Here is a 25535-nt window from a genome sequence, read left to right on the forward strand (position 1 = left end):
TGTAGAGACAGAGTCTCACTTTACGGCCCTCTGTAGAGTGCCGTGGCCTCACACAGCTCACAGAAACCTCCAACTCCTGGGCTTAAGCAATTCTCTTGCCTCAGCCTCGCGAGCAGCTGGGACTACAGGCGCCCGCCACAACGCCCGGCTGTTTTTTGGTTGCAGTTTGGCCGGGGCCGGGTTTGAACCCGCCACCCTCGGTATCTGGGGCTGGCGCCTTACCGACTGAGCCACAGGCGCCGCCCTGTTTTAACATTTTTGTTTAACAGGTGATCCAAGTATTCCAGCGCTGCTTGGTCACTCTGAACATATTATTTTTTCACTGTATTAATGGTATGCCATATTTACTTTTTACCATTAAGTACTTGTGCATGAGTAAATGTAAGAAAATGACTGCTTATCAGCTTCATATCAACTCAAGAGGTAGGATTTAAACCACCTGAAGTGTCTGAATCCAGAATTATAATCCCTCTTGGGTTTCTTGCAGCTTTACTAGTGATACTCCCTTTTGTTATTTAGCTGCTGGCATAAAGAGGTTACCTCATCCTTTTGCTTCAGGACCAAGAAAAGAGCAAAGGCCCCCCTAGACTTGCCTATTTTTATGTTTGAGTCACCTGGCAATGGGTGTGTCAAATCTCACCCACTTCCACACTCAGTCAATTTTTACTGAGTGACTTAATCCAGTTAGGAATTTCATATAATAAATGACTCTATTTCCTTTAAAGACTTAAAGAGATTTGGGTGTCTAGAGCCTTCTCCCCCTCAATGCTTACACAGAGCCCCCCGCACGCGGCGTTAAACCGCGGTAAAGGGGGAAGACATGATTTGGTAAGAAAAGAGGGCAAGGTGTGCGATGCAAAAAGGTTTGGGGGTGCACCTTCACCCCAATTTTTCATAAGAAAAGGTCGGAAGGTGCTCTGGCAGGGAAGACTCCCACCGACGCCCGAACAGCACAGATCGGGAGGTGACGCGGTGAGGCTTGTGCCCGCCGGGGCTACACTGCCCCCCACCGAGGGAGGCCCCGCAGTTCTACAGTACAAAGATGCGGGTCTGCCCCCAACAGCGCCCAAAGCGGGAAAAACCTTGGGCCTCCAGGAGGGCTGCGACTTCCTGTCTGCACCGGAAGCGCCTCCTGGGTTAGCGCCGGCGCCCAACACGGACTTGGCGCTGGGGTTGCTCTTCGCCGCCAGGTCCGGGATCCAGCCGAGTTTGTTTAGGCAGGGGTCCAGGACCACTGACTGCCAGGTCCTCCCGGCCATGCCGCACCCGCAGGCCCCTACGGTGAGGGTGATGAACCCGGACGGCTAGTGCACTCAGCCAGCGCTCAGAGGGCGGGGCGCGGCGCGGCGGGGGCGGGGCGCGGCGGGGCTCTGAGGCTGCGGACCGGCCGGCGGTCGTGTTTTTCTAGGCAGACGCTGAAGGAGTTTCGCTCCGGGCGGCCGCAGACATGAACTACTCGCGGTTCCTCACAGCGACCAGCGCGGCCAGGACGTGTTCTCCCATCCGGGCCATGGGTGAGACGGGGCAGCCTGGGCGGGCTGTGCCGGGGACACGCCGGGGAAGAGGAGGGTCCGCTGTTGTCCCGAGCCCTGTGTCTTCTCCTTGGTCATCTCCATTCTTTGATTTTTTTGGAAACAGAGCCGCACTCTCTTGCCCCAGGCTGAGCGCAGTGGCCGCAGCCTTGCTTACAGCGACCTCGAACTCCTGAGCTCGAGTGATCCTTCTGCCTCAACCTCCCGAGTTGCTGGGACTACAGGAACCCACAAAACACCAGGCTAGTTTTACACTTTTTTTTTTTCAGGGTGACAGAATCTTAACCTGTCACCTGGGTAGGGTGCTGTGGCATCACAGCTCACAACAACCTCCAACGCTTGGGCTTAAGCAATTCTCTTGCCTCAGCCCCCCAGTAGCTGGGGCCACAGGCGCCCGCCACAATGCCCAGCTATTTTTTGGTTGTAAGCAGGCCCAGGCTGGATTCGAACCCGCCAGCTCTGGTGTATGTGGCTGGCGCCTTAGCCGCTTGAGCTACAGGCTCCAAGCCCAGGCTATTTTTTTGTTGTTGTTGTTGTTGTTGTTGCAGTTGTCATTGTTGTTTAGCAGGGCTGGGCTGGAACCCGGCAGCCTCAGTTTATGTGGCTGGCGCCCTACTCACTGAGCTACCGTCGCCTGGCTATTTTTTTTCTTTTTTCTTTTTTTGCAGTTTATGGCCGGGGCTGGGTTTGAACCCGCCACCTCCAGCATATGGGGCCGGCGCCCTATTCCTTTGAGCCACAGGCGCCGTCCTCTGCCTGGCTATTTTTAGAGACAAGGTCTCACTCTTGCTCAGGCTGGTCTCAGACTCCTGAACTCTCAAGGGATCCCCCTGCCTCGGCCTCCCAGACCGCTGGGCTTGCACCACTGTGCCTGGCCCATCTCCATTCTTTAGTGCCTTGGCCGGAGAGCAGGCTCAGAGTAAAGTTTTTCTATATGTTTATTTTAGACTAGTCTTCTGTCCTAGTCCATTCTGGCTGCTATAGCTTATAACAAAATACCATGAATTCGGGTAATTCATACAGAATCAGAATTATTTCTCAGTTGGGGAGGCTGAGAAAGCTAAGCACATTCTTTGGTGTTGGCAGAGCCTTCTTGCCACTTACTGGCAGGGTAGTAGGAGAAACTTGGGTCCTCACAGGCTAAAGGGGTCAAGGGTGATCCCTCATGTCTATCTGCTTTATAAGGGCTAATGCTGTTCATGAAGAAGAGACCCTCATGACCTAATTCCCTCCTGAAGGCCACACCTCTTAATACTACCATATTGGGTATTAGGTTCCAGGGTATCAGTTGGGGGAGGGGCACTAACATTTAGACCACAGTGTATTCTATCACTAAAAACTGTTTAACTTTATAGTTTTATTAATTTTAATGCATACTTAACTATCTCCTTTATAGCAATCTTCAGTGAAAATGTTTCTTCTCTTCTGTGTTTATTGTAGCTGATAAATTGGTTAAGGCACCAAAATCAATCATTTCTTTGGCTGGTGGGTTACCAAATCCAAGAATGTTCCCCTTTAAGACTGCCATTATCACTATGGAAGATGGAACAACCATCCAGTTTGGAGAAGAGGTTATGAAGAGAGCACTTCAGTATTCTCAGACTGCTGGGTAGGTATTGATAGATAACATTCATTTTACTGGCTCATTTTCATAAGAAATATTCTAAGGCCCATTGATAAGGTTGACTTGTACCTTTTTTAACTGGATGTTCAAAGGCTAGGAAAGTTTTGGAAAGAGTTTTCCAAGAATAATTAAACACAAGAGGGAAGGATATTGACTGCTTAACACTCCACAATAATGGCTTCTCAACTTTAAGTGACAGGAAGAGTCAGAGAAGATTTCTGGAAGGAAGACCCATTTGAGCACAGAGCCTGAAACACAAGAAGATAGCTAGGTGAAGAAGCACAATTGGGAGAAAGGAAATGGGCGATCCAGGAAGTAGTGGATCCCCAGGCAATTTTTTAATGTCTATGTTCCTTTTCTAAACAAACAGCTAGGCACATACATTGCCTTCATACTTTCCAATGTCTTTAATTTCTTTTTTTTCTTTTCCTTTTTTTGAGGGGGGACAGAATCTCACTATGTCGCCCTCAGTAGAGTGCCATGGCATCACAGCTCCCAGCAACCTCCAACTCTTGGGTTTAAACGATTCTCTTGCCTCAGCCTCCCAAGTAGCTGGGACTACAGGCACCTGCCACAATGCCCCGCTATTTTTTGTTGCAATTGTCATTGTTTTCACTGGCCCTGGCTGGCTTCAAACCTGCCAACTTTGGTATATGTGGCTGGTGCCATAACCACTGTGCTACAGGTGCCAAGCCCCAATGTCTTTAATTTCTTAAAGGCAAATTGAAATATATACTATAAACTTTCTTTTTTTTTTTTTTCTGAGACACAGTCTCACTATGTTGCCCTCAGTAGAGTGCTGCGGCATCACGGTTCACAGCAACCTCAAAATCTTGGGCTTAAAACTTTCTTTACTCTGAGATTGGAAAAGATATTGAAATGTGTTCATTGTGGGCGGCGCCTGTGGCTCAGTCGGTAAGGCGCCGGCCCCATATACCGAGGGTGGCGGGTTCAAACCCGGCCCCGGCCAAACTGCAACCAAAAAATAGCCGGGCGTTGTGGCAGGCACCTGTAGTCCCAGCTACTCGGGAGGCTGAGTCAAGAGAATCGCTTAAGCCCAGGAGTTGGAGGTTGCTGTGAGCTGTGTGAGGCCACGGCACTCTACCGAGGGCTATAAAGTGAGACTCTGTCTCTACAAAAAAAAAAAAAAAACTTGAAAAGAAATGTGTTAATTGTATAATATGTAACAGGTACATAGTCTTATTTCAGTGACAAAAGATTTTACTGAGCCTGAGCTCCTACGTAGCCATAGAAATCATCCTAAAAGGAACAAAGAATTATTAATGCAGTGAATGACCTAAGGTAAAGACTTCAGATTTGGAATGCAAAAGATACAGATTCATAGTTCAGTGATTAAATGATGGTCTCTATGAGAATCTCTGACTGACTTTATATAAATTTACTAATCTCTGAATCTTTTGCCTGTCTTTTAAATGGAAATATTAATACTTGCAGAAAGCATTTGAGAATTTGTTTAATCAGATGCATAAAGTGCTTGGTGTAAAACTACCCCTTATTTTCTGCCTATTATTGCTATGATTTTTACTGTACATTTTATGCTTTAGAATTCCAGAGCTTTTGTCCTGGCTAAAACAGTTACAAGTAAAATTGCATAATCCTCCCACCGTCCATTATCCCCCCAGTGAAGGACAAATGGATATATGTGTCACGATTGGCAGCCAAGATGGTCTTTGTAAGGTAAGACAGAAAGGGAAAGGTAGCCAACATGTAGTATCAAATATGTTACTGAATATAGTCATCTCTCACTTAGCCATGTGACACTATCACTACAAGTCTCAGAGGCTCTTCACACAGAACAGCTGATCATCACCTTTCTTGGATATGGACCACCTTTTGTTTCTGAATTTCAGTGACTGGCAGTGATGCCTGCACCATCTAACTAGTTCAATGGCCAGAAATCAAGGCACATTTCTGATACCTCCTCTTCCTCACTCCTCTTCAGTCCATAATAATGGGCTGTTTTCTTTCATTTCCTAAATACTTGTCAGTTCTCTACAATTCCCCCATCACTATTCTTGTTCAAATGACCCTTGTCAAACGTCCCCAGGATCATGCAATAACTCCCCAAACCTTCCATGCGCATTCTTGCCCTTCTTTTATTCTTTTCACACTGCAGCCAGATTGATCTTTTCAAAATGCATATCTGACAATGTGATTCCCTCAACTATCCCCTTGTTAAAATTCTTACTTGCCACATGGCTAAAGCACCCTAGCTACCTCTATCTACCTCTGTCTTACTTCACTCCACTCTCCTCTTTGCACTCTACTTCAAGGCACAGAATTCTATCAGTTTTTCAAAATATAACTATTGTCACCACTGACACCAAAATATCACTTCCTGAGGGAAGCCTTCCCTGAAGTCCCTGAATGCCCAGATCTTCTACAATGAGCTCTTACAGCCTTATGCTTCTATACTTAATATCACTCACATTTTTTAATGGTACATTTATTGGGTAATTATTTGATTAGCGTCTAACTCTCCCATGGACTGGTAGTCCTATGAGAGTATGAGCCATGTCATTTTACTCATTATTTTATCTCTAGTACCTTCCAAAACCCTGGCTTATGGTATATATTTAATAAATTGTGAAAGAAGCAACAAAAGGAATAAATGAATTTTAGGAGCCAAACTGATTATTTCTTTTTCACCTTACCCAAGAAACAGGTTGAAAAACTATGGCTTGAAAGCCAGATCCCCTCTTCACCTAAGTTTGTAAGTAAAGTTTTATTGGAACCTGGTCAACCGTTCACTTATGTGTTGTCCATGGCTGCTTGCTCACTACAGAGGCAGGGATGAGTGGTTGCAAAAGAGACACTGTGACCTACAAAATATTTATTATTTGGCCCTTTACTGAAAACTTGCCAACTCCTACTCTAAAATTATGTGAATCCTTAAAAAGGAGTTCTGAGCATAAAAACAATACTAACCTATGTTTAGTAGCAAGCTAACCTGTGCTTCTTTTGTTAGGTCTTTGAAATGATCCTTAACCCCGGAGATAATATTCTCCTAAATGAACCTACTTATGGAGGAACACTTCACATTGTGAGTACACGGTTTTTATAAAAGGCATCTCTCATGATAGATAAGAAGTCGTTGTACCATTAGAATTAGTTGTCCACTGAAAAATAAAATAGCATCATTCATCTGTAAATAGGAGCATCTTAAATGATACATGCAAAATATGTGCACTGTACCCTCTGCTTCATGCATTTCTTTTTTTAAAGTATAGGGGCCCTAATTTGTTTACATGTTCAGCAATACTTACTATTTTCTGTCTTTTTTACTTATATTCCTCCAAGCATATATGAAGTAGTATTTCACTGTGGTTTTGGCTTGCATTTCTTTAATTTTAAAAACATTTTTTTCTGTAAGCCTCAGTCATACAAGAATAACCAGACTGCACATACAGCTCCCTTGTGCCCCTCTGCATGGACTGAATGTTGGAGCTTCTGCTTGGAAGGAGCATGCATCACACTTCTGCCCAGAATTGACTGGCTACAGCCAGACTCACAGCTGGACCTGACGTAATGGGAAACGGAGTGTAATGCTCCCTGTGGAGAGGGCAGGAGTGATTTTTGATCAATAACATAATCTACCCCAAGGGAACAATAGAATTAAAGTGTGTGTATAATCTCAGCCCTCAGGACCTTGCAGGTTAAATATTTAAGAGTGTAAATGGTCACTTTCTTTGTTAGTAATTTTTTTTAAAAAAAAGAGTGGCACTTGGATTTTGTCACCATGGTGCTTTTTTTGCCTAACAGCTGAAACCACTGGGCTGCAACATCATCAGTGTCGCCAGTGACGAGCATGGAATGATCCCAGACTCCCTCAGAGAAATACTTTCCAAGTGGAAACCAGAAGATTCAAAGAGCCCTGAGAAAAACACCCCCAAATTTCTCTATACTATCCCAAATGGCAACAATCCTACTGGAAACTCATTAACAAGTGACCGTAAAAAGGAAATCTATGAGGTATTTTAAAAGTGTGTTAATGGAGTTGTGTTTCTGTTTCTCGCTGACTTTTGTAAGTGTAGTGTGTACATTCTCTTCCTTATCAGGGAAATGTTTGCCAGTTTACACATAATAATAAATCATTGCCCTTTCATTAATTATGAGGGGTTTTTTTCCTTTTTTTTTTTTTAATTGATGACTTATTTAAAAAAAGCAATTATTGGCCTGATATTAAATTTTATTAAATTATTTAATATTTGACCCCACGTTTGATTTTATTATTTTATATTTGTGTTGTTAACTTGTCTCTTCTGCTTCCTACTCCATGTCATTCAGGTTACAAAGAATTCTTTATAAATAAGAGGCATATTCTTTTGTAAAATCTGTTTGAGGTATTTACAATACCTAGTTTTTCACTGTAAACATGTCATTTTCACTGTAAACATGTCATATTGTAAAGTAACAGACATATTGAGCTCTACAGAAATCTTTGAAAAAAAAGAGCAATGTGGCTTTTGGAAAGCCTCTTTCATGTGCCTGTACACATTAACATCTTCCTACAAACAACTTTCTAAATACGGATCCCTGTTAAATTATATAGGACTTAGTCATGTGCAGTAAGAAAGATACTAACCACTTAAACTCACTTGGAAAATGTGAAGATTCAAAATGTTGTCTTATTCTTATTTTGTACTCTCCTTGGCACTGTCCTGAGTTCTCTTCTGGGTTTACATACCTGCCCTACACTGCCTAGTCCAGTTCTGTGGCCATGAATCCCACTCTGGAAATGAAGAGCAGCATGCTGCCTGACCCCTGCCTCTTCCTTGAGCTCCACACTTCTGTGCCAAACTTTCTCCTTGGTAGCTGCGTGCAGACGTCTCATGGGCATTTCACACTCAACACAGTTTTCCCCATCCCAAACCTCTGATCCACACCCACTCACATTCTCCAGCCCTGCAAACAGTGTGATCATGAGGGGTTCTCCTTTATTGCTGTCTATCCCTTCTCCTCCCCTCCCCTACATCTAGTTCATCCTGGGACATGCCACCAAGTTGCCCAAATCCTTCCATCTTTCTCCACCCCATCATTGTCCCCACCTTCCAAGCGACCACCCACCCTCACTGGGCTTCTACAGCACCATCTCCCTACCCCTTCATGCTGGTCTCTAATCAGTCCCCTCATAAAGCCAGTAGCACCCTCTGCTGGCATGGCTGTGGACAGCAGGCTAGGAGCCTGTGTATAGCCCTCCAGTGGCTTCTTCCTGGTAGTTCAGTGAAGTCGAGTTTCCCTCTGCCTTTTAAAGCAGTGAGACTGGTCAGTCTACTCTCAGACTTACATCTTAATCTTCTTGGGGTAGCCACACTGGTTATTGTAGCCCTTAAACCTGCCAAAATGTTTGCTCACCTGGGGCCATTCAGTCCAGATTTTTCTTCCCTGGTATTTGCACAGCTGAATTCTTCCTGTTATCTTGAACTCTGCTGTAGCCTGGTCAGGAAGGGCTTCCCCATGATTCAGCCTGAAATAGTTGCTATCTCCCTCTCTCCCAGGTGTCCCCTGTTAGAGTGCTGTCCCCAGCACTTTAAAACGCCCACCAAATGTCTTCTGCTCTGCCTCTGCAGGTTGTGTCTGTTCTGTCTCTCCTGCTAAGTTCCATGAGAACAGGAGCCTTTGATGCCTTGTTTATCTCTTTATTTTCATGGACTAGGACAACAAATGCTTAATTCTTTAATGAATGAATGAATGAATGCAGTTACGATACTATTTAAGAATTACAATTTCAAATGATTTCAATTTTGTATAATTCTTAAGATATACATTACTTTAAGAAATAAATGTATCACTTTAACTCTTTTTAGCTTGCAAGAAAATATGATTTCCTCATAATAGAAGATGATCCTTACTATTTTCTCCAGTATAACAAGGTAAGTGATGGTGTGAGCTCATGTCACTGTAAGTTGTTGAAAGCCTGCACTGTGCTGGATGTTGGCCTGGCTGCTGAGTCAGAGCTAATCCCTTTACATTGAAACTGGTTGAATTAAGGTCAATATGCTCCCACTTCAATTTTTAGTCTTCCAATTTTATCAAGGGATTAGTGCCTTTCAACTTATGTGTTATTGCTCTTTCTAGACATTGCTTAGCTTCAAAATAGTAGCGGGTCTCTGGGCAGTGCTATTGGAGAGACAGAGGCAGGACTTCTTGAGCTTCTTGAGCTACACACCCTGGCTCATAGCTCTATCAGTATTATACCCAGCATGAGAAGTGGGTTTCATCTTGGATTCAACTACAGCATCTGGAGCATGGAGAAGGATTAGGAAGCTGTGCTCTAGCTGAAGTACAGGCCGCTCTCAGCGAAGGAGGTGGACACAGAGAGTTGTACTCACCAAGATGGGAAAGTACCTGGGGACACCCTGCATCTAGGCAGGGATGATGGACAGAGCCCAGGGCCCCTGCTCCCCACGCAGACACTGTGACTTGAGCTGTGAGGTCCCCCACCGCCACAAGTCTTCCTATTGATTAGCTTACTGCTGGGGAACCACATAGTGGGGTTGCATTGGAGAGCAAGCTTAGTGGAGACTGAGATCATTGTGCCTACCCCAACATCATCAGTTACCAGGTGGGAGGGAACAGGGGGAGACGACGTTTCCACAGGCCTGTGACTGGAGCCAGCTGCACCCCAACCTGGGGATTTGAATGAAGAAGCTCAAGGGATCCCTTAGTAGTGGACTTGGCGGAGCCTGTGTGAGGGGAGAGCACTAGCCATCCAGTGGCCCAGCCCCATAGCTCCCCAAGCCAGGAGAATAAGCCCAGCCTGGCACATGCTGCCTTGGAGGGGTACTCTGCTCTGCAAACTCGCTCTCCAGGGGAGACCCAAGTGTCTGCAGGTCATGTGCCTGATGGCAGACCATGCCCCACGATCCCAGTCATTATGCTTCCCAGTCTGTGGGCCAGCTGAGTGCCACCTCCCTGCAAGGCCATCGGCCACACACCTTAATCATGTGAGCTGGCCAGCATGTTGGCTACACCCCCACCAACCCCAGAGCCAACCAGCAGAATGAGCCACAAGCCCACACTTCAGCAGGCAGGCCAACCTCTTGCACCAGCACACAGGGCCATGCTACGGGCTAGTTCACCACCACAGGCTGCTAGTGACAAGCTGCCCCTCACTGTACCACCTTTAAACCTAGACTAGATGGAGCAACTACTGCAGCCTTGACACCTATGGCTGCAGCCTAGTTAGCCTCACCAAGTGGCCACTTAACACTACCGCAGGGAGACCTGGGCAGAGCAGCTCCCACAGTGCCTGTCTGAGGACCAGGCAGCTATCTATACAAACATACCCCAGCACCATGTTGGATCAAGAGGGTACTAGGAGATAGCTGCATTGCAAGCACTCAGTGAATCCACCCCCACCCGGCAGGTCTGTCCTCTGAAGCAGGGTATGAAAGCATCATCTAGGGAGCCTCTCCTCTCTAAGTAGGAGAGTTCCCAGCAGAGAAGAACAGGTGTACTGCAAACCTGTCAGCCCTGAGCTGAGAGAAAAGATCTCAGATGAGAAGAAACAACAACAAAAAAAAAAAAAATTTTTTTTTTTTTTTTTTTGCAGTTTTTTGGGGGATTTTTTTTTCTGGAGCTGGGTTTGAACCCACCACCTCTGGTATATGGGGCCAGCACCCTACTCCTTTGAGTCACAGGTGCCACCCTAAACTAAAAATAAATTTTGGTAACATGAAAAAACAAGACCATCCAGCACACCCAAATGATCACAGTAGATCCACAGCAGTGGATCTCAATGAAAAGGAAATTGTCAAAAATGTCAGAATTCAAAATATGGATGGCAAACAAGATAAATGGAGTTGAAGATAAGATTGAAAACCAACACAAATCAAAACAATATTTGAAAGCATGAATAAAAACTCACTAAAGAGAGAGACAACATGAAAAAGGATATAACAGAACTTAAGAAAGTAAAAGAGTCATTTAGAGAATTACAAAATACAGCAGTAAGCTTGAACAATAGGGTAGACCAAGCAGAAGAAAGAGCCTCAGAGTTTGAAGATAGGACTTTCAAACTAACCCAGTCAGTCAAAGATTTGGAAAAATGAATGAAGAAGCATGATTGATCACACAGAGAAATGTGAACATGTGTGAAATGAGGCAGTACATAAAGTATAGATATCACAGAGGTAAAAATGGAAAAGAGTGGAATACTTATCCAGGAGGATTACTGGGGGAAATTTCCCTGGTGTAGCCAGAGATTCAGAAATCCAGATACAACATGTTCATCTAACACCAGGATGATTGAAAGCAAATAGTTCATCAGCCCAGCCAAAGTCAAAGGAGGGACAGAAATCTATAAGCTGCAAGGCCAAAGCAGCAACCAGTGTACAAAGAGAAAGCTGTCAGGGTAACACCAGACTGCTCAGTGGGAACCTTACTGGCCAGGGGAATTTTTAATCTTCGTAAGTAGAACATCTGCCAACCAAGAGTTTTGTAACCTGCAAAACTAAGTTTCATAAGTGATGGAGAAATAAGGTCTTTTCCAGATAAGCAAACACCAAGAAATTTGTAACTACTAGACCTGCTTATAAGAAATGTGCAGCAGTGCATTGTACATGCAACAGCATAATAGATGCTACCAGTGTGAAAACACCTAAAACTTACAGCTCATAACTTTAATGAAGCAATAGCACTAAAGGGAGAATAAGACAAACAGTTATTCCAACATGATGAATGAATGGAACAGCATTTACCAACAGTCAACATGAACAGTCTGAATGCTCCAAGTAACAGACATTGAATGGGTGATGAAAACAGCCGAGTGTTTTTTGTCTTCAAGAAACACATCTAAACCACGAGGACTCACAGACTCATGGAAAATATATGAGAACAAGAATTTCATACAAATGGAAACAAAAAGCAAACGAGTGTATAGTCCTTCTCATATCAAATAAAATAGACATTTTTTTTTTTTTAGACAAGGTCTTGCTCTCCTGCCTAGACTTCAAATTATACTACAAGGTTACAGTAACCAAAACAGCATGGTACTGCTATGAAAGTAGAGATGTAGACCAAAGGATCAGGACAGAGAGCCCAGATATCAAACCATCTACCTACAACCCAATAATTTTCAACAAAACAGACAACAGCATACACTGGGGAAAAGAAGTTCTGTTCAATAAATTGTGCTGGGAAAAATGGATAGCCACATTGAGAAGAATGAAAAAAGATTTCTCAACACTTAACAAATTCAAGATGGATAACAGATTTAAATGTTAAGTCATGAAACCATAAAATTTCTGGAAGAAAATGTAGGAAAAACTGTTCTAGACATAAGCAAAGAATTTATGACCCCAAAAGCAGTTATAGCAACAGCAAAAATAGATAAATGCAACTTGATTAACTTACAAAGCTTCTGCATAAGCAAAGGGAATAATCAACAGCAAATAGACAACTTATAGAAAATGTTCACAAACTATATATCTGATAAAGGGCTAATATTAAGAATCTACAATGAAATCAAATCAGTAAGAAGAAAACTAACTTTTTTTTTTTTTAAAGTAGGCCAGAGACAAGAACAAAAGTTTGTCTTGGCACCTGTAGCTCAGTGAGTAGGGCGCTGGCCATGTACACCACAGGTTCGAGCCTGGCCAGCGCCTGCTAAACCATAATGACAACTGCAAACAAAAAATAGCCAGGTGTTGTAGCAGGTACCTATAGTCCCAGCTACTCAGGAGGCTGAGCCAAGAGAATCACTTAAGCCCAAGAGTTTGAGGTCGCTGTGAGCTGTGACACCATGGCACTCTACCAAGGGCAACATAGTGAGACTGTCAAAAAAAAACAATAGAACGGAAGTTTTTCCTAAAATGATAGGCAAATGGACAAGTAACATGAAAAAAATGCTCAATGTCACTGATCCTCCGGAAAATGCAAATTAAAATCACAGTGAGATAGCACTTCACCCCTATAAGGACGGACATTATTAATAAGTCAACAAACAACAGATGCTGATGTGGGTGCAGAGAGAAAGAAACATTTACACTGTTGGTGGTACTGCAAATTAGTACAGTCTCCATGGAAAACAGTATAGACATTCCTCAAAGAACTGTAGACCTACTATTCAATCAAGCAATCCCACTACTGGGTATTTACCCAGAGGAAAAGAAGTCATTTCATAGAAGAAGATACTTGTACTTGAGAGTTCATCACAGCATAATTTACAGCTGCAACATTGTGGAATCAATCTGAGTGCCCAGCAGTTCCACAGTGGATTTATATACACCATGGGGCACTATTCAACCCTAGAAAGGTATGAAATAATTGCGTCTACATCAACTTGTATGGAACTGAAGACCATTATCCTGAGTGAAGCATCTCAGGAATGGAAAACCAAACACCACATGTTCTCACTAATAAGTGGGAGCTAATCGATGGGTTGCACAGGCACAACAGGATATAAAGGACGTGGACAATCAAGAAGCAGATGTTGGGGGGGGGACAAAAACTTACTGGTTGGATACAATCAATATTACTCTGGTGACAGGCAGAGCAAAAACTCTGACATAAGCATTATAGCCAGCATCCATGCACACAAAACATTGTGCCCCCTTAATACTTTTGGGAAAGAGCTGAAGCAGAAGAGGTCTGCGCTCAGTGAGTGATGTCCCTTTTATATACAGGCAAAGGTATCCCAGGCAGCATGCCACATGTTTGCTACCCTGTCTTGTATGTGCTGGATCCTACCTGCAAAATAACAGACTTTTAGGTTCATTTTCCCTGCATCTTGTGTGCACCCACACATGTATACATACATATATATACGTGTGTGTGCTACTTCTCACTATTACTATTTTCAAACAGACAATACACAGTAGCAATAAGACACCTAATGCCCAGTTCCTCAAAACTCATCACTTTCTTTCTCTCAGGGCACAAAGAACATATGCTTGGATTCAGTTCCCCCTTCAAACATAACTGAGAAACACAAGCATTTTTTTTTTTTTTCCTTTCTTTAAGGCAGAGTCTCACTCTGTCACCCTGGGTAGAGTGCCATGGCATCGTCATAGCTCACAACAACCTCAAACTCCAGGGCTCAGGTGATCCTCCTTCCTCAGCCTCCCTAGTAGCTGGAACTACAGGCACCTGCCACCATACCTGGCTAGTTGTTCTGTTTTTAGTAGAGACAAGGTCTTGCTCTTGGTCAGGCTGGTCTCAAACACCTGAGCTCAAGCAATCCACCCACCTCGGCTTTCAACTCTTGACTTCCCTGTCTGGGTTGCCAGAGCATCATCACTTCTGCACTCACTCTCCCACTCTCGCCCATAAGCCCTGATCTCCTTTGTGCCTTCTTTTGAAGTTCTCTATTAGCATCAGCATTTCACACTGACTCCATTTCACACCTTCCTCCTCCTCTTGTGTCTGTTGGTCCCAAGGATCAGTGCTTTCTCTCTGAACAACTGTGAATGCTGCCAGCCCCTCTCATTTTGGTCTCGTCAAAACTAGTTTTTCTTGGGCAGCACCTGTGGCTCAAGGAGTGGGGTGCCGGCCCCATGTACCAGAGGTGGTGGGTTCAAACCTGGCCCCGCCAAAAACTGCAATTAAAAAAAAAAAAAAACTAGTTTTTCTTGACTTCTTCCTGTAAATCTGTTGATCCCGGATTTCAACCTTCGTAGCAAGGTGGGCCTTTTTGAGGTTTCTCTAAATTTATAATAATGGCATCTAGAGCAAATAAAGAAGACTTTGTGTGTGTGCTTGGTGGAAAAGTCATGAAGAGAAGCGGATGCCTTCAGAGAATGTGTTTCTTGTCCTGTGTTGCAGGCTGAAGGAAAGGTAAGAGCATACCTGTGCCTTTCCCACAAATGACACCCCCACTCTCTGTGCAATGTGATCATGTGTTGACTAACAGTTCTCACTCCAAAGGTTCTTGTTTTTGTTTTTGTTTTCCATTTTAAGTCCTGGGTACCAACATTTCTGTCCATGGATGTCGATGGGCGTGTCATCAGAGCTGACTCTTTTTCGAAAGTCCTTTCTTCTGGGTAAGAATCACCTAACATGAGGCTGGCCTCTAAAGAGCCAGAGACCACACCCCAGCATCTTTTGGTCCACACAGTTCTTTTCATGACAATGGTTGATGTTCACATAGGCCTGTTCTCTCTCATTCATCTCCAGTAGTCAAAGATATTATTCATTAGTCAAAGGTTGTAGCAGGACCGGTCGGGATTTTGGTATCGTATATGAAAGAGCACATTTGTTTTGAATAAATGTACCCTGCGATTTAAATCTGTATCTGAAATAAGAATTAGTCAGCTGTGTTAGGTTTTTGGTTGCAGCCCACTTCCTGACAAAGACAGGAAAGTGACACGTATCGATTGCTGATGTGCCTTGTGCCTTGTGCCTGTGTGTAGGCTGAGAATTGGGTTTTTAACTGGTCCAAGACCCTTGATACAGAGAGTTGTTCTTCACACAGAAGTGTCATCATTACACCCCAGCACTTTTAACCAGGTAAGAACAATTTTGGAAATAGATTTTTTGTAATCAGATTAGAATAAACAATAAATAACATCTAGAACTTCTATTTTAGATATGTCTCCAGATATATTTTATGACTTTATATAGGTACCATGTGTTGTTATATGGAGAGAGGCAATATAATGTTATAATTGACAGCCTGGGTCCCGAGCCAGCTTGCACATGGAACCCAGGCTCTAAGACTTGACTGTGTGACTTACAGAAAGTTGACTTGACCCCTCTGATTTTCTCATCAGTAAAATAGAAATTTGTGAAGTGTGAATTAGCTAAAGTATATCTTAATATACTGTAAGTATTGGTACATATCAAGTACTATATGATTTTTACTGTTATAATTATTATGATGATTATTATTATGATAAATCTAACTATATAAGCTAGGTTCAGCTTGTTGTATCTTCTTATAGTGGTTTACGTGTGATCAAGAGTGGTTTGCTTTTACATTTGGCAAAAATCACATTTTTAGGGAATGAACTATGACTTCTGTCATTGTTTTATTTACTTTAGCTTATGGTATCCCAGCTTCTACACCGGTGGGGACAAGAAGGCTTCCTGGCTCATGTGCACAGGTACTGAAACATTCAGTAAAATACTTAGGAACAAAATAAGAGCTCCATGGACATGGTGCAGATGACCCAGAATGTTGGTTTTTTATTCATCCTTCCTAATCCTGAGGAAGACAGTAGGAACAGTCTCTTAGAAGTCAAAGGCCAATTAGTTTTTTGTTTTTGGGGGGAGGAGGGGTTTGCAGATTTTTGGCCAGAGCTGGGTTTGAACCCACCATCTTCAGTATATGGGGCCAATGCCCTACTCCTTTGAGCCACAGGCACCGCCCTAAAAGCCAATTAGTTTTATTAGTTCTTTACCTAGAAAGTCTTTTCAGGAGCTTCCAAGTTACGGTTTGAAAGCAGTGTCTGCCCACACCTAAGGTGATCCAAAATTCCCACCAGCTTAGGGTTCACAATGTAACTCACCATTTAATTGATTTACAGGGTAAACTGTACATGCACATACCTATTTGATAATCACCTGTGAGGGGCATGTACGTAGCATAGGATTTCACTCAAGCAAAGATGAGTGAAAACATAATTTTCCTAAGTAAAGATTATATTGGTGCAAGGGATGCATTACTTTAGTTATGTGAAATGTGTTGCCTCCTGAGTCATTTATAAGTCAGAGAGACAGGATGTCCTCATTCCCAGCTCAGTAATTCCTCATTTCAGTGGCATTTTCTTTGATTCTAAGTGTTCTCCTGCCCTGCAGATGATAACCATTGTCATAGACAACTAGTCACAAAGATTGATCCTGCTACTTTCTCCTACTTCCATATTTTGCATAGAAATGGACTTTCCTTTATTATTTTTCACTTTGAAGTTATTCTACAAGAAGGAAGAAAAACAGAAAAGTTTTGTCACCACACAAGTCAAGCAAATACACTCTGATCTCCAGTCAACATTTTATTACAATTAAGACAGAAAACAAACTCTTACAACCTGGACTCCAGAGCTTTTTTTTTTTTTTCTGCAATCAGTACACTGAGCACATCCTTTCCACTGTTTTCTCTTACAGGGTTATTGATTTCTACAGGAGCCAGCGAGATGCAGTGTTGGCAGCTGCAGACAGGTGGCTCAGTGGTGAGTGGGGCACACACTTGCCTGAATAAGAACAGCACCCATTTGAGTAGGTGATGAACTGCATGCTACCAGCAGTCTGCATTCCAGGAGTGTGCTTACCTAGGAAATGCTACCCTGTGAATGATCCCAGAAATCAGATTCTGCAGACCCTGGTGCAAGTCTGCCTATTTCTCGTGTACCCTTCTCTGCTACAAAGAATTGGCCGTTTTAAAAAAAAATTATCTGAAAATCAACTAGCAATAACTTACTTAGACATAAATAACATCCATAGCTAAAACTTTTAGACTCATTTCAAAATTTGCTTCGAATAGAAGAGGATTTATCAAACAAGCCAATACTCCTTTTCTGACTAAACTGTGTGAAGGTGATATAGTCTCTGTCCTTTCAACATATTTGCCTTCTAATTACTGACCTGCTTTTTCTATCTAATAGTATTGATTGCTAATTTGATTGTAGGATTTATTTATTTATTTTTTGTTAGAGAACAAGGTCAAATTAATTAAATGGCTTTAATTATGTTATTAAATTGCCTTTGTTATAAATAATAGTAAACCAAACATACTAATTCCTTATTTCTGTCATATCTTGTTCCCTATAAAGTCTTTGTAGAATAGACTTACTTTTTTTTTTTTTGGAGACAGAGTTTTACTGTCACCCTTGGTAGAGTGCCATGGTGTCACAGCAACCTCAAACTCTTGGGTGCAAGTGATGCTCTTGCCTCAGCCTCCCAAGTAGCTGGGACTATAGGCGCCTGCCACAACGCCCAGCTATTTTTTGTTGCAGTTGTCCTTGTTAGTTAGCTGGCCCAGGCTGGGTTCAAACCCACCAACTTCAGTGTTCGTGGCTGGCGCCATAGCCACTGTGCTATGGGTCCCTAGCCAGAATAGACTTACTTTTTGATAAGAGTACTATTCTAGCCTAGGCTAAGTGACTTATACCTGTAGCCCTGACACTGTGGGAGGCCCAGCCAGGAGGATCCTCAAGACCAGCTTAAGCAACAGAGCAACTCTGTCTCTATGAAAACTTTTTTAAAATTAGGCAGGCATGATGGTATGCACCTGTAGTCCCAGATATTTGGGCGGCTGCAGCAGCAGGATCACTTGAGCCCAGGAGTTTGAGACTACAGTGAATTAAAATGATGCCATTGCAGCTGGACTCCAGAATGAGAGTCTCCAAATAAAAAAAAATTAAAAGGTACCATTCTACCTCTTGCAGAGAGAGTAGTCCTAAGGAAAATGTTTGAAACAAGAACAAATTTTATTTTTTAAAAAAGATAGTAGTGATTTGTCTTTGCATGTGGAAAAAAAAAAAAAGATAGTGAAATCAAATTATGCTTTCTTCTTGATTTCTCTGTTCTGATATTCAACCAAACAGAAAGCCTGTAAATGCTTCTGGAATTCCTGAGGCAAGAATAACAACTTTGCTTAATTGATTGCATTCTGATAAAAATTCTAATCCTTGTGACTTCTAAACTATTATGTAACTGATAAGATTTATTGAGACACTGAGAGATTCGAGAAAGAATTAAAGAAGCTTCTTCTAAAATTGAAACAGCCTTGTTTGTCTGGCCTCATCACACATGTTCCCACCCCCATCACAAATGTGCTTGCCCCGTCACATGTGTGCCACAACAGTGACAATGTCCCCACCTCTCACCCCTCCATCACCCACACTGACTCCTGGAAATAAAACACAGAACATCAATTTTCGGGGTTCCTAGAATTGTTCGTAAAAGTGCTGTCCCTTTTTGAACTTTTTGGAAACACTGGCTGATATTACTGTGCTTGGGTTATCTAATGGCATCCATGCTGGCATCCAAGATGCTTTCCTTCAGACGATGTCTGTCCTCTGCTTTTGTTCACAGGTTTGGCAGAATGGCACGTTCCTACTGCCGGGATGTTTTTGTGGATTAAAATTAAAGGCATTTCTGATGTAACAGAACTGATTGAAGAAAAAGCCATCAAGAAAGAGGTAAAGCCAAAGGTGGGATGGTGAAGCCTTGAGAAAAGTTACACTTTGTCTTTAATTTTTTACTCCAATAACATGGAAAGAGATTTTTTTTGTTTTTTTGTTGTTGTTGTTGTTGTTGTTTTTGAGACAGAGTTTGACTATGTTGCCCTCGGTAGAGTGCTTTAGCGTCATAGCTCACAGCAACCTCAAACTCTTGGGCTTAAGCAGTTCTCTTTTTTTTTTTTTTTTTTTTTTTTGTAGAGACAGAGTCTCACTTTATGGCCCTTGGTAGAGTGCCATGACCTCACACAGCTCACAGCAACCTCCAACTCCTGGGCTTAAGCGATTCTCTTGCCTCAGCCTCCCGAGTAGCTGGGACTACAGGCCCCAGCCGCAATGCCTGGCTATTTTTTTGTTATAGTTGTCATTGTTGTTTAGCAGACCAGGGCCGGGTTCAAACCCATCAGCTCCAGTATATGTGGACCTAACCACTGAGTTACGGCACCAAGCCAAGGGATGTTTCTGTTGCACAACATCCAACTCATAATGTGCCAGTGATTAGATACATCATCTCATACATTTTGGGGTCACATAATTCAGCTGCCATCAATCAGTAGAAGTGCAATCATTCCTAAAGCTGTTAGTCCACACTAACTCCAGCCCCTACTGGGGGTGCAGCCTCGGTTGAATTTCCCTCCTGGGGCTCTGCCTAAAATACAGACACAGAAAGAATCCCTCCCACATAGGGTGCTGTGCTGGTCACATGAGCCCACTGTGCAGAGCACTTAGACTAACCTGGCTCTCAGTAAATGCTCTGCAGTACTAGCTGTTATTACCTAAAATGGAGGGATTTTCTTTTCCTAGGTATGAAAGTATACTGATGATAGGAAACTCAGAAAATGCATAAAAGCACATTGAAAATTTTTTAAATAGCCCATAATTTTACCACCTAGTTTGTGACCATTAGAGGTATATTTTCTAGAAATGCTTGTATATGTTCTTCTAGTGTTTTGGCATGTAATTATTTTACATAGTTAAAATTACCCGGAAAAGTTTGTGTCCTGATAATTAGCTCATGAGAATGTTTCCTAGGTTTCCTCTCTTCCTCCTTTTGTATTTATAAAATTATAAGTCTACCTAGATTTCATTTGGGGGCATTGATTAAGCTGAAAACTTTGAATATTTTTCTGCATAGCTTTCCAGTTTACCAAATAAATTATACCTTCTACAGTAATTAATTCCATTCTGTTTGTCAATCTTTTATAAACACTGAGGTTTCTTTCTGGAATCACTGGTTTGAAGCAGTAAATACTAGAGAACAGATTGAACTGATGATGGCAACGTGCTGTGGATGCCCCAGGGACAAGGTGCTCTAGAGTCAAATCTGGAGACAGCCGCCCACACGGCAGCCCAGTGTGGGTGCTCTGGAGTCAGGTCTGAAGACAAGGTGCTCTGGGAGTCAGATCTGAAGACAGCCGCCCTCGCTGCAGCCCACTGTGGGTGCTCTGGAGTCAGGTCTGGAGACAGCCGCCAACACGGCAGCACAGTGTGAGTGCTCTGGAGTCAGGTCTGGAGACAGCCACCCTCACTGCAGCCCAGTGTGAGTGCTCTGGAGTCAAGTCTGAAGACAAGGTGCTCTGGGAGTTAGATCTGAAGACAGCCGCCCACACGGCAGCCCAGCGTGGGTGCTCTGGAATCAGGTCTGAAGACAAGGTGCTCTGGGAGTCAGATCTGAAGACAGCCACCCTCACTGCAGCCCAGTGTGGGTGCTCTGGAGTCAGGTCTGGAGACAAGGTGCTCTGGGAGTCAGATCTGAAGACAGCCACCCTCACTGCAGCCCAGTGTGGGTGCTCTGAAGTCAGGTCTGGAGACAAGGTGCTCTGGGAGTCAGACCTAAGAAAGCCGCCGTCACTGCAGTCCCGGAGACAAGGTGCTCTGGGAGTCAAAGCTGAAGACAGCCGCCATCACTGCAGCCCCAGAGACAAGGTGCTCTGGGAGTCAGATCTGGGGACAGCCACCCACACTGCAGCCCTGGCCTAGCAGCCTGGGGGTTATTTCCTCTGTTGGCTTCTTACTTGAGTGCAAGGCTCTTGACTCCGCAGTTGTTCTAGTCCTAGTCCCACTACACAGTAGGCACTTAAGAAATAGTTATCTAACTTATTACAAATAAATACATCCTAGGATAGGCCAGGCACAGTGGCTCACGCGTATGATGCGCATACTCTGCAAGGCTGAGGCAGGTGGATCACTTGAGCTTAGGGGTTCAAGACCAGCCTGAGCAAGAGCGAGACTCCGTCTTTACTAAAAATAGAAAAACTGAGGCAGGAGGATTGCTTGAGGCCAGGAGTTTGAGGTTGCTGTGAGCTATAATGATGCCACAGCACTCTATCCAGGGCAACAGAGTGAGACTCTATCTCAAAAATAAATATATAAATAAATAAATCCTGGTATAAGTCAATTTGGTACAGTCTTTGCTTTTCTATCAGTACCATTTTCACCAAAGACATTTGTTGAGTGGCTCCCCATCCAGATCTCTGAACTGGGTGCTGAGAACACAGACTTCACCTTCTGCTGACTGTTTCCTGCTCTCTCCATTTATTCTGAATATCCTGTTGTATGTTCCTTTATTTTTTCTAAATGATCTCCAATTTCATAGCCACTTCCTTAACCCAGGTATTGTTCATCTTGCAAAGAGATTATGACCACGCCTCTCCTTTTATGGCTCCTTCTAGTACGTCCTGAGACTTTTCCATGGTTGTGGGAGAAGTGATGGTGTTCATTCATTATCAGTGAGGACTAAGAAACCTGTCTCCTGCCTATGAATCTTGTCCCCAGAGCACCGCAGAGCATCTCACTCCCACTCCATGCTGATTTAGACAGTGGCCAGGTCTGACCATATAACAAGCAGCTACCATCAAAAGCAGAAGCATTTGATGACCATGATTATACCAGGCAGTGGTGACCATCATGAAAGATGAACTGCAAAATCTCAAGAGATTTAACACAGTACAAGTTTGTTTCTGACTCTTGTAAAATTCAAAGATGAGACCTGCATACAGCTCTACCCTAACCGGATTTAGAGGCCTCGTCCCTCCCCTCTTGTTGCTGTTCATCTTCAACATATGGACACCAGGGTGGCTACAGCATGGAGGGAGCTGCTGTGTCACACAGGGGAGATCTTTGTGGGCCAGGCCCAGAAGCAGCACATAGCGCTTGTGCTCATGTGGCCATGTCTAAACTGTAGAGGAACTGGGGAACCAGGTGTTTGAATGCCCAGGAGAGGACTGCAGAGTTTGCTGTCTGAGCTGTCACTGCCTCGGGGCCATCCCTGATCTGTCTTGAAACAGATCTTGAAGTCTGTGTTCTCAGCACCCAGTTCAGAGATTGGTGTTTTTATTCCGTGACCTTTTGCATTGAATTATTTACCTCCCTTCAGGTCTTTGCACCTGTTTTCTTCCCATCTCGGGGCCTTCTCTCTCAGATACTGCTCCCACTTTCCCCTGGCTAACAATTACTTACCTGTCAGGTCCCAGCTTAAAACTCACTTTCAAAGTCAGTGACTTAAAAGTGATATCTCATTATTTGAATTTATGTTACTGTTCTAGTTAGGTTAAACATTTGTGATTATTTCTATGTCTTTAGTAAGGTTTCTTTTGTGCATTACAGCTAGAATTTGAGTGTTTCTCTTCTGCGTTTCTGGGGCTTCCTTACATATTTGGAGGAGATGGCATTTGCCATGTAATTGCAAATATTTTCCAGCTTCTAGGTATTTAGTTGTGTCACTGTATGATACACATATACACAATTTTTCATCCTTCGTCACTCAGATTAGGTTTATTTGTATTTTCTTTTAGTTTTCCTTTAATAGTACATTACTCATTTCCCACACAATCTCTTAGATATTACTGCTTCCTGGAAACGGTTTCTACAACAATAGCTCAGCTCCCAGCCCTTATGTGAGAGTATCCTTCTCTTCAGCCTCTCCAGAACAGATGGATATGGTGAGTACACAGTCTCCAGAGTGCCCTGGTCCACTCTGAAATAGAGCATCACTTCATGTCTTTGAAACTTAAGTTTCTAAAAGTCAGGTACTGATTAACCCGTCAGGAACTGCTACTCTAAGGCCCATTTTACTTTGTTCCTAGACTCCTGTAGACAGTTGAGTCTACGGTGGAATTAAAGTTTGTCTTGCTGAATAATCTCTCAGAATTTAAGAAGAATGCTGGGAGATTACCAGCATGTGACAAGGAAACTGTTTCCCTCCTTGGATTTTCGTGAGCCAAATCCAGACAGCCTCAGTCTCCCTTTCTGAAGAAGAAGGTGTCAGCAGGGTCGAGTAGAATGATTCTCTGAAATGAAGCACAATCTAGCTTTATGCACAACAACATCCTAAGGACTGTGTATCTGGAAAACCAAACAAGAAGGGTGGAGTTGGTGTTCATCCTTGGAGGTGGACGTTTGTGGGGTCATCTTTATTGACCTTTAACTAAATACACTTTTTATGAGTATCCTCTGCTTTTACAAAAATAGAGTTGATTATTGAAACTACAGAGAATATATGTGCAGTGAGAGATTCTATGAAAATTTAAAATAATTTATATTTTGAGTAAAATAGAAAATGACCATCTTGAGGGCTATAAAAGCAAAAAGAAAACTCTGGGAATCTGACGTACTTCCATCTGGATATTTTAGTGCCGTTGACAGCATCCTGCCCACATAAAGCTGATGTTAAACTTTACTTTTTTTGGGTGGCACCTGTGGCTCAGTGAGTAGGGCGCCGGCCACATATACCGAGGGTGGCAGGTTCAAACCCAGCCCTGGCTGAACTGCAACCAAAAAATAGCCAGGCGTTGTGGCAGGAGCTTGTAGTCCCAGCTGCTCGGGAGGCTGAGGCAGGAGAATCATGAAAGCCCAAGAGCTGGAGGTTGCTGTGAGTCCTGTGACGTCATGGCCCTCTACTGAGGACGGTAAAGTGAGACTCTGTCTCTACAAAAAAAAAAAAAAAAAAAAACTTTACTTTTCATTGCCTCATCTCAACCTCAAGCAGACACTTTGAATTGTTAAAAGTTAGAACAGGCTTTTCCAAAGTAAAATTCTAATTTAAGTAATTCTTATCTTTTTTCTATTTTAGGCCTTCAAGATATTAGCCCAACTTATAAAAGAATATTTATGAAAAAGAATCAAACTGATCATACTGTTCATGGATTTTTCCAATAAATTATTTCAATGTTTTTGCAGGAAGACATGATCATTGGTGTTAGACTTACAGATCAGATTTCCTCATACGTATCTGTAGTAGTTCAATGAGACAACTTTTAAAGTGCCTTTAAATCATCAGATTGCCAAAATATGAGTCTGTTATGAATTTTGATTGATTTTCAATCTACAAAATTTATTTTTATCTTGGATCTTATTGTAAAGAACTCTGTAGTTGCTTTATAATTTCCCATAAATTTTCTTTGAAAATAATATTTTATGCCATATTATTTTGAAAATTTAAGGAAATAATTAAGTTCAAAATGGTATATAATGGGTACTTTTTCTATTTTTAGAAAAATTTAATGAGAACAAAAACTGTTGTGATTTGACCATTATAAATGATTTTTATTAAGAATACCATAGATGGCTTGGTGCCCGTAGCTCAGTGAGTAGAGTACCAGCCACATACACCGAGGCTGGTGGGTTCGAGCCCAGCCTGGACCTGCTAAACAACAATGGCAATTCCAACCAAAAAGTAGCCAAGTGTTGTGGCAGGCGCCTGTAGTCCCAGCTACTCAGGAGGCTGAAGCAAGAGAATCACTTAAGCCTAAGAGTTTAAGGTTGCTGTGAGCTGTGATGCTACAGCACTGTAACCGAGGGCGACATAGTGAGACTCTGTCTCAAAAAAAAAAATAAAGAATACCATAGACATTATGTTATGCCACAGAAATCCCTTTAAAATAAAATTCTGAAGCTAAACTTACCTAACGGCATCAGACCTGTTAATTCTAAGTAGGGACGAGAGATTGTGGGGGTTTTTTAGGAAAATTTACTACCGTATGTTTTCCTAATACATGATTTTTTAAAACACATTCTTATCAATTATGTAATTTAAATGTTCAGCAACCTTTGGGGTATTCAGGGGTTTTTTTTAATTATTTTCTTTCTTTTTAAAATCTTTAATATTTTCCCCATCTCATTACTAAAATAATATATGCTCATTCTAGAATTTTCAAGCAATCCAGAAAGTATAAGGAATAAAATAAAAGCACTGATGGGCAGCGCCTATGGCTCAAAGGAATAGGGCGCCGGCCCCAT

General features: G+C 42.8%; 1 protein-coding gene across 2 annotated transcripts; it reads left to right on the forward strand.

Annotated features, from left to right (window-relative positions):
* Positions 1-1146: 1146 nt before the first annotated feature.
* Positions 1147-25200, forward strand: AADAT (aminoadipate aminotransferase). Of its 2 annotated transcripts, XM_053585573.1 has the most exons (13): positions 1147-1514; positions 2973-3141; positions 4722-4854; positions 6146-6220; positions 6940-7149; positions 8985-9050; positions 15079-15161; positions 15531-15627; positions 16162-16223; positions 17224-17288; positions 19153-19259; positions 23138-23239; positions 24370-25200. In XM_053585573.1, the coding sequence occupies exons 1-13, from the start codon at positions 1448-1450 to the stop codon at positions 24409-24411; spliced, it is 1278 nt and encodes a 425-aa protein (XP_053441548.1). In that variant the 5' UTR covers positions 1147-1447; the 3' UTR covers positions 24412-25200. The 2 variants fall into 2 exon arrangements, with proteins under 2 accessions (XP_053441548.1, XP_053441555.1); XM_053585580.1 differs by lacking the exon at positions 23138-23239.
* Positions 25201-25535: the final 335 nt, after the last annotated feature.

This window comes from Nycticebus coucang, chromosome 1 (assembly GCF_027406575.1).
Source record: "Nycticebus coucang isolate mNycCou1 chromosome 1, mNycCou1.pri, whole genome shotgun sequence".
In the NCBI taxonomy this organism is placed as follows: Eukaryota; Metazoa; Chordata; class Mammalia; order Primates; family Lorisidae; genus Nycticebus; species Nycticebus coucang.

Excerpts from the sequence above, each read along its gene's own strand:
- AADAT (XM_053585573.1), top strand. The coding sequence starts at position 1,448 with ATGAACTACTCGCGGTTCCTCACAGCGACCAGCGCGGCCAGGACGTGT. Across the intron at positions 9,051-15,078 it reads ATTTTCTCCAGTATAACAAG|TCCTGGGTACCAACATTTCT; the intron begins GTAAGTGATGGT and ends TTCCATTTTAAG. Across the intron at positions 23,240-24,369 it reads CTCCAGAACAGATGGATATG|GCCTTCAAGATATTAGCCCA; the intron begins GTGAGTACACAG and ends TTTCTATTTTAG.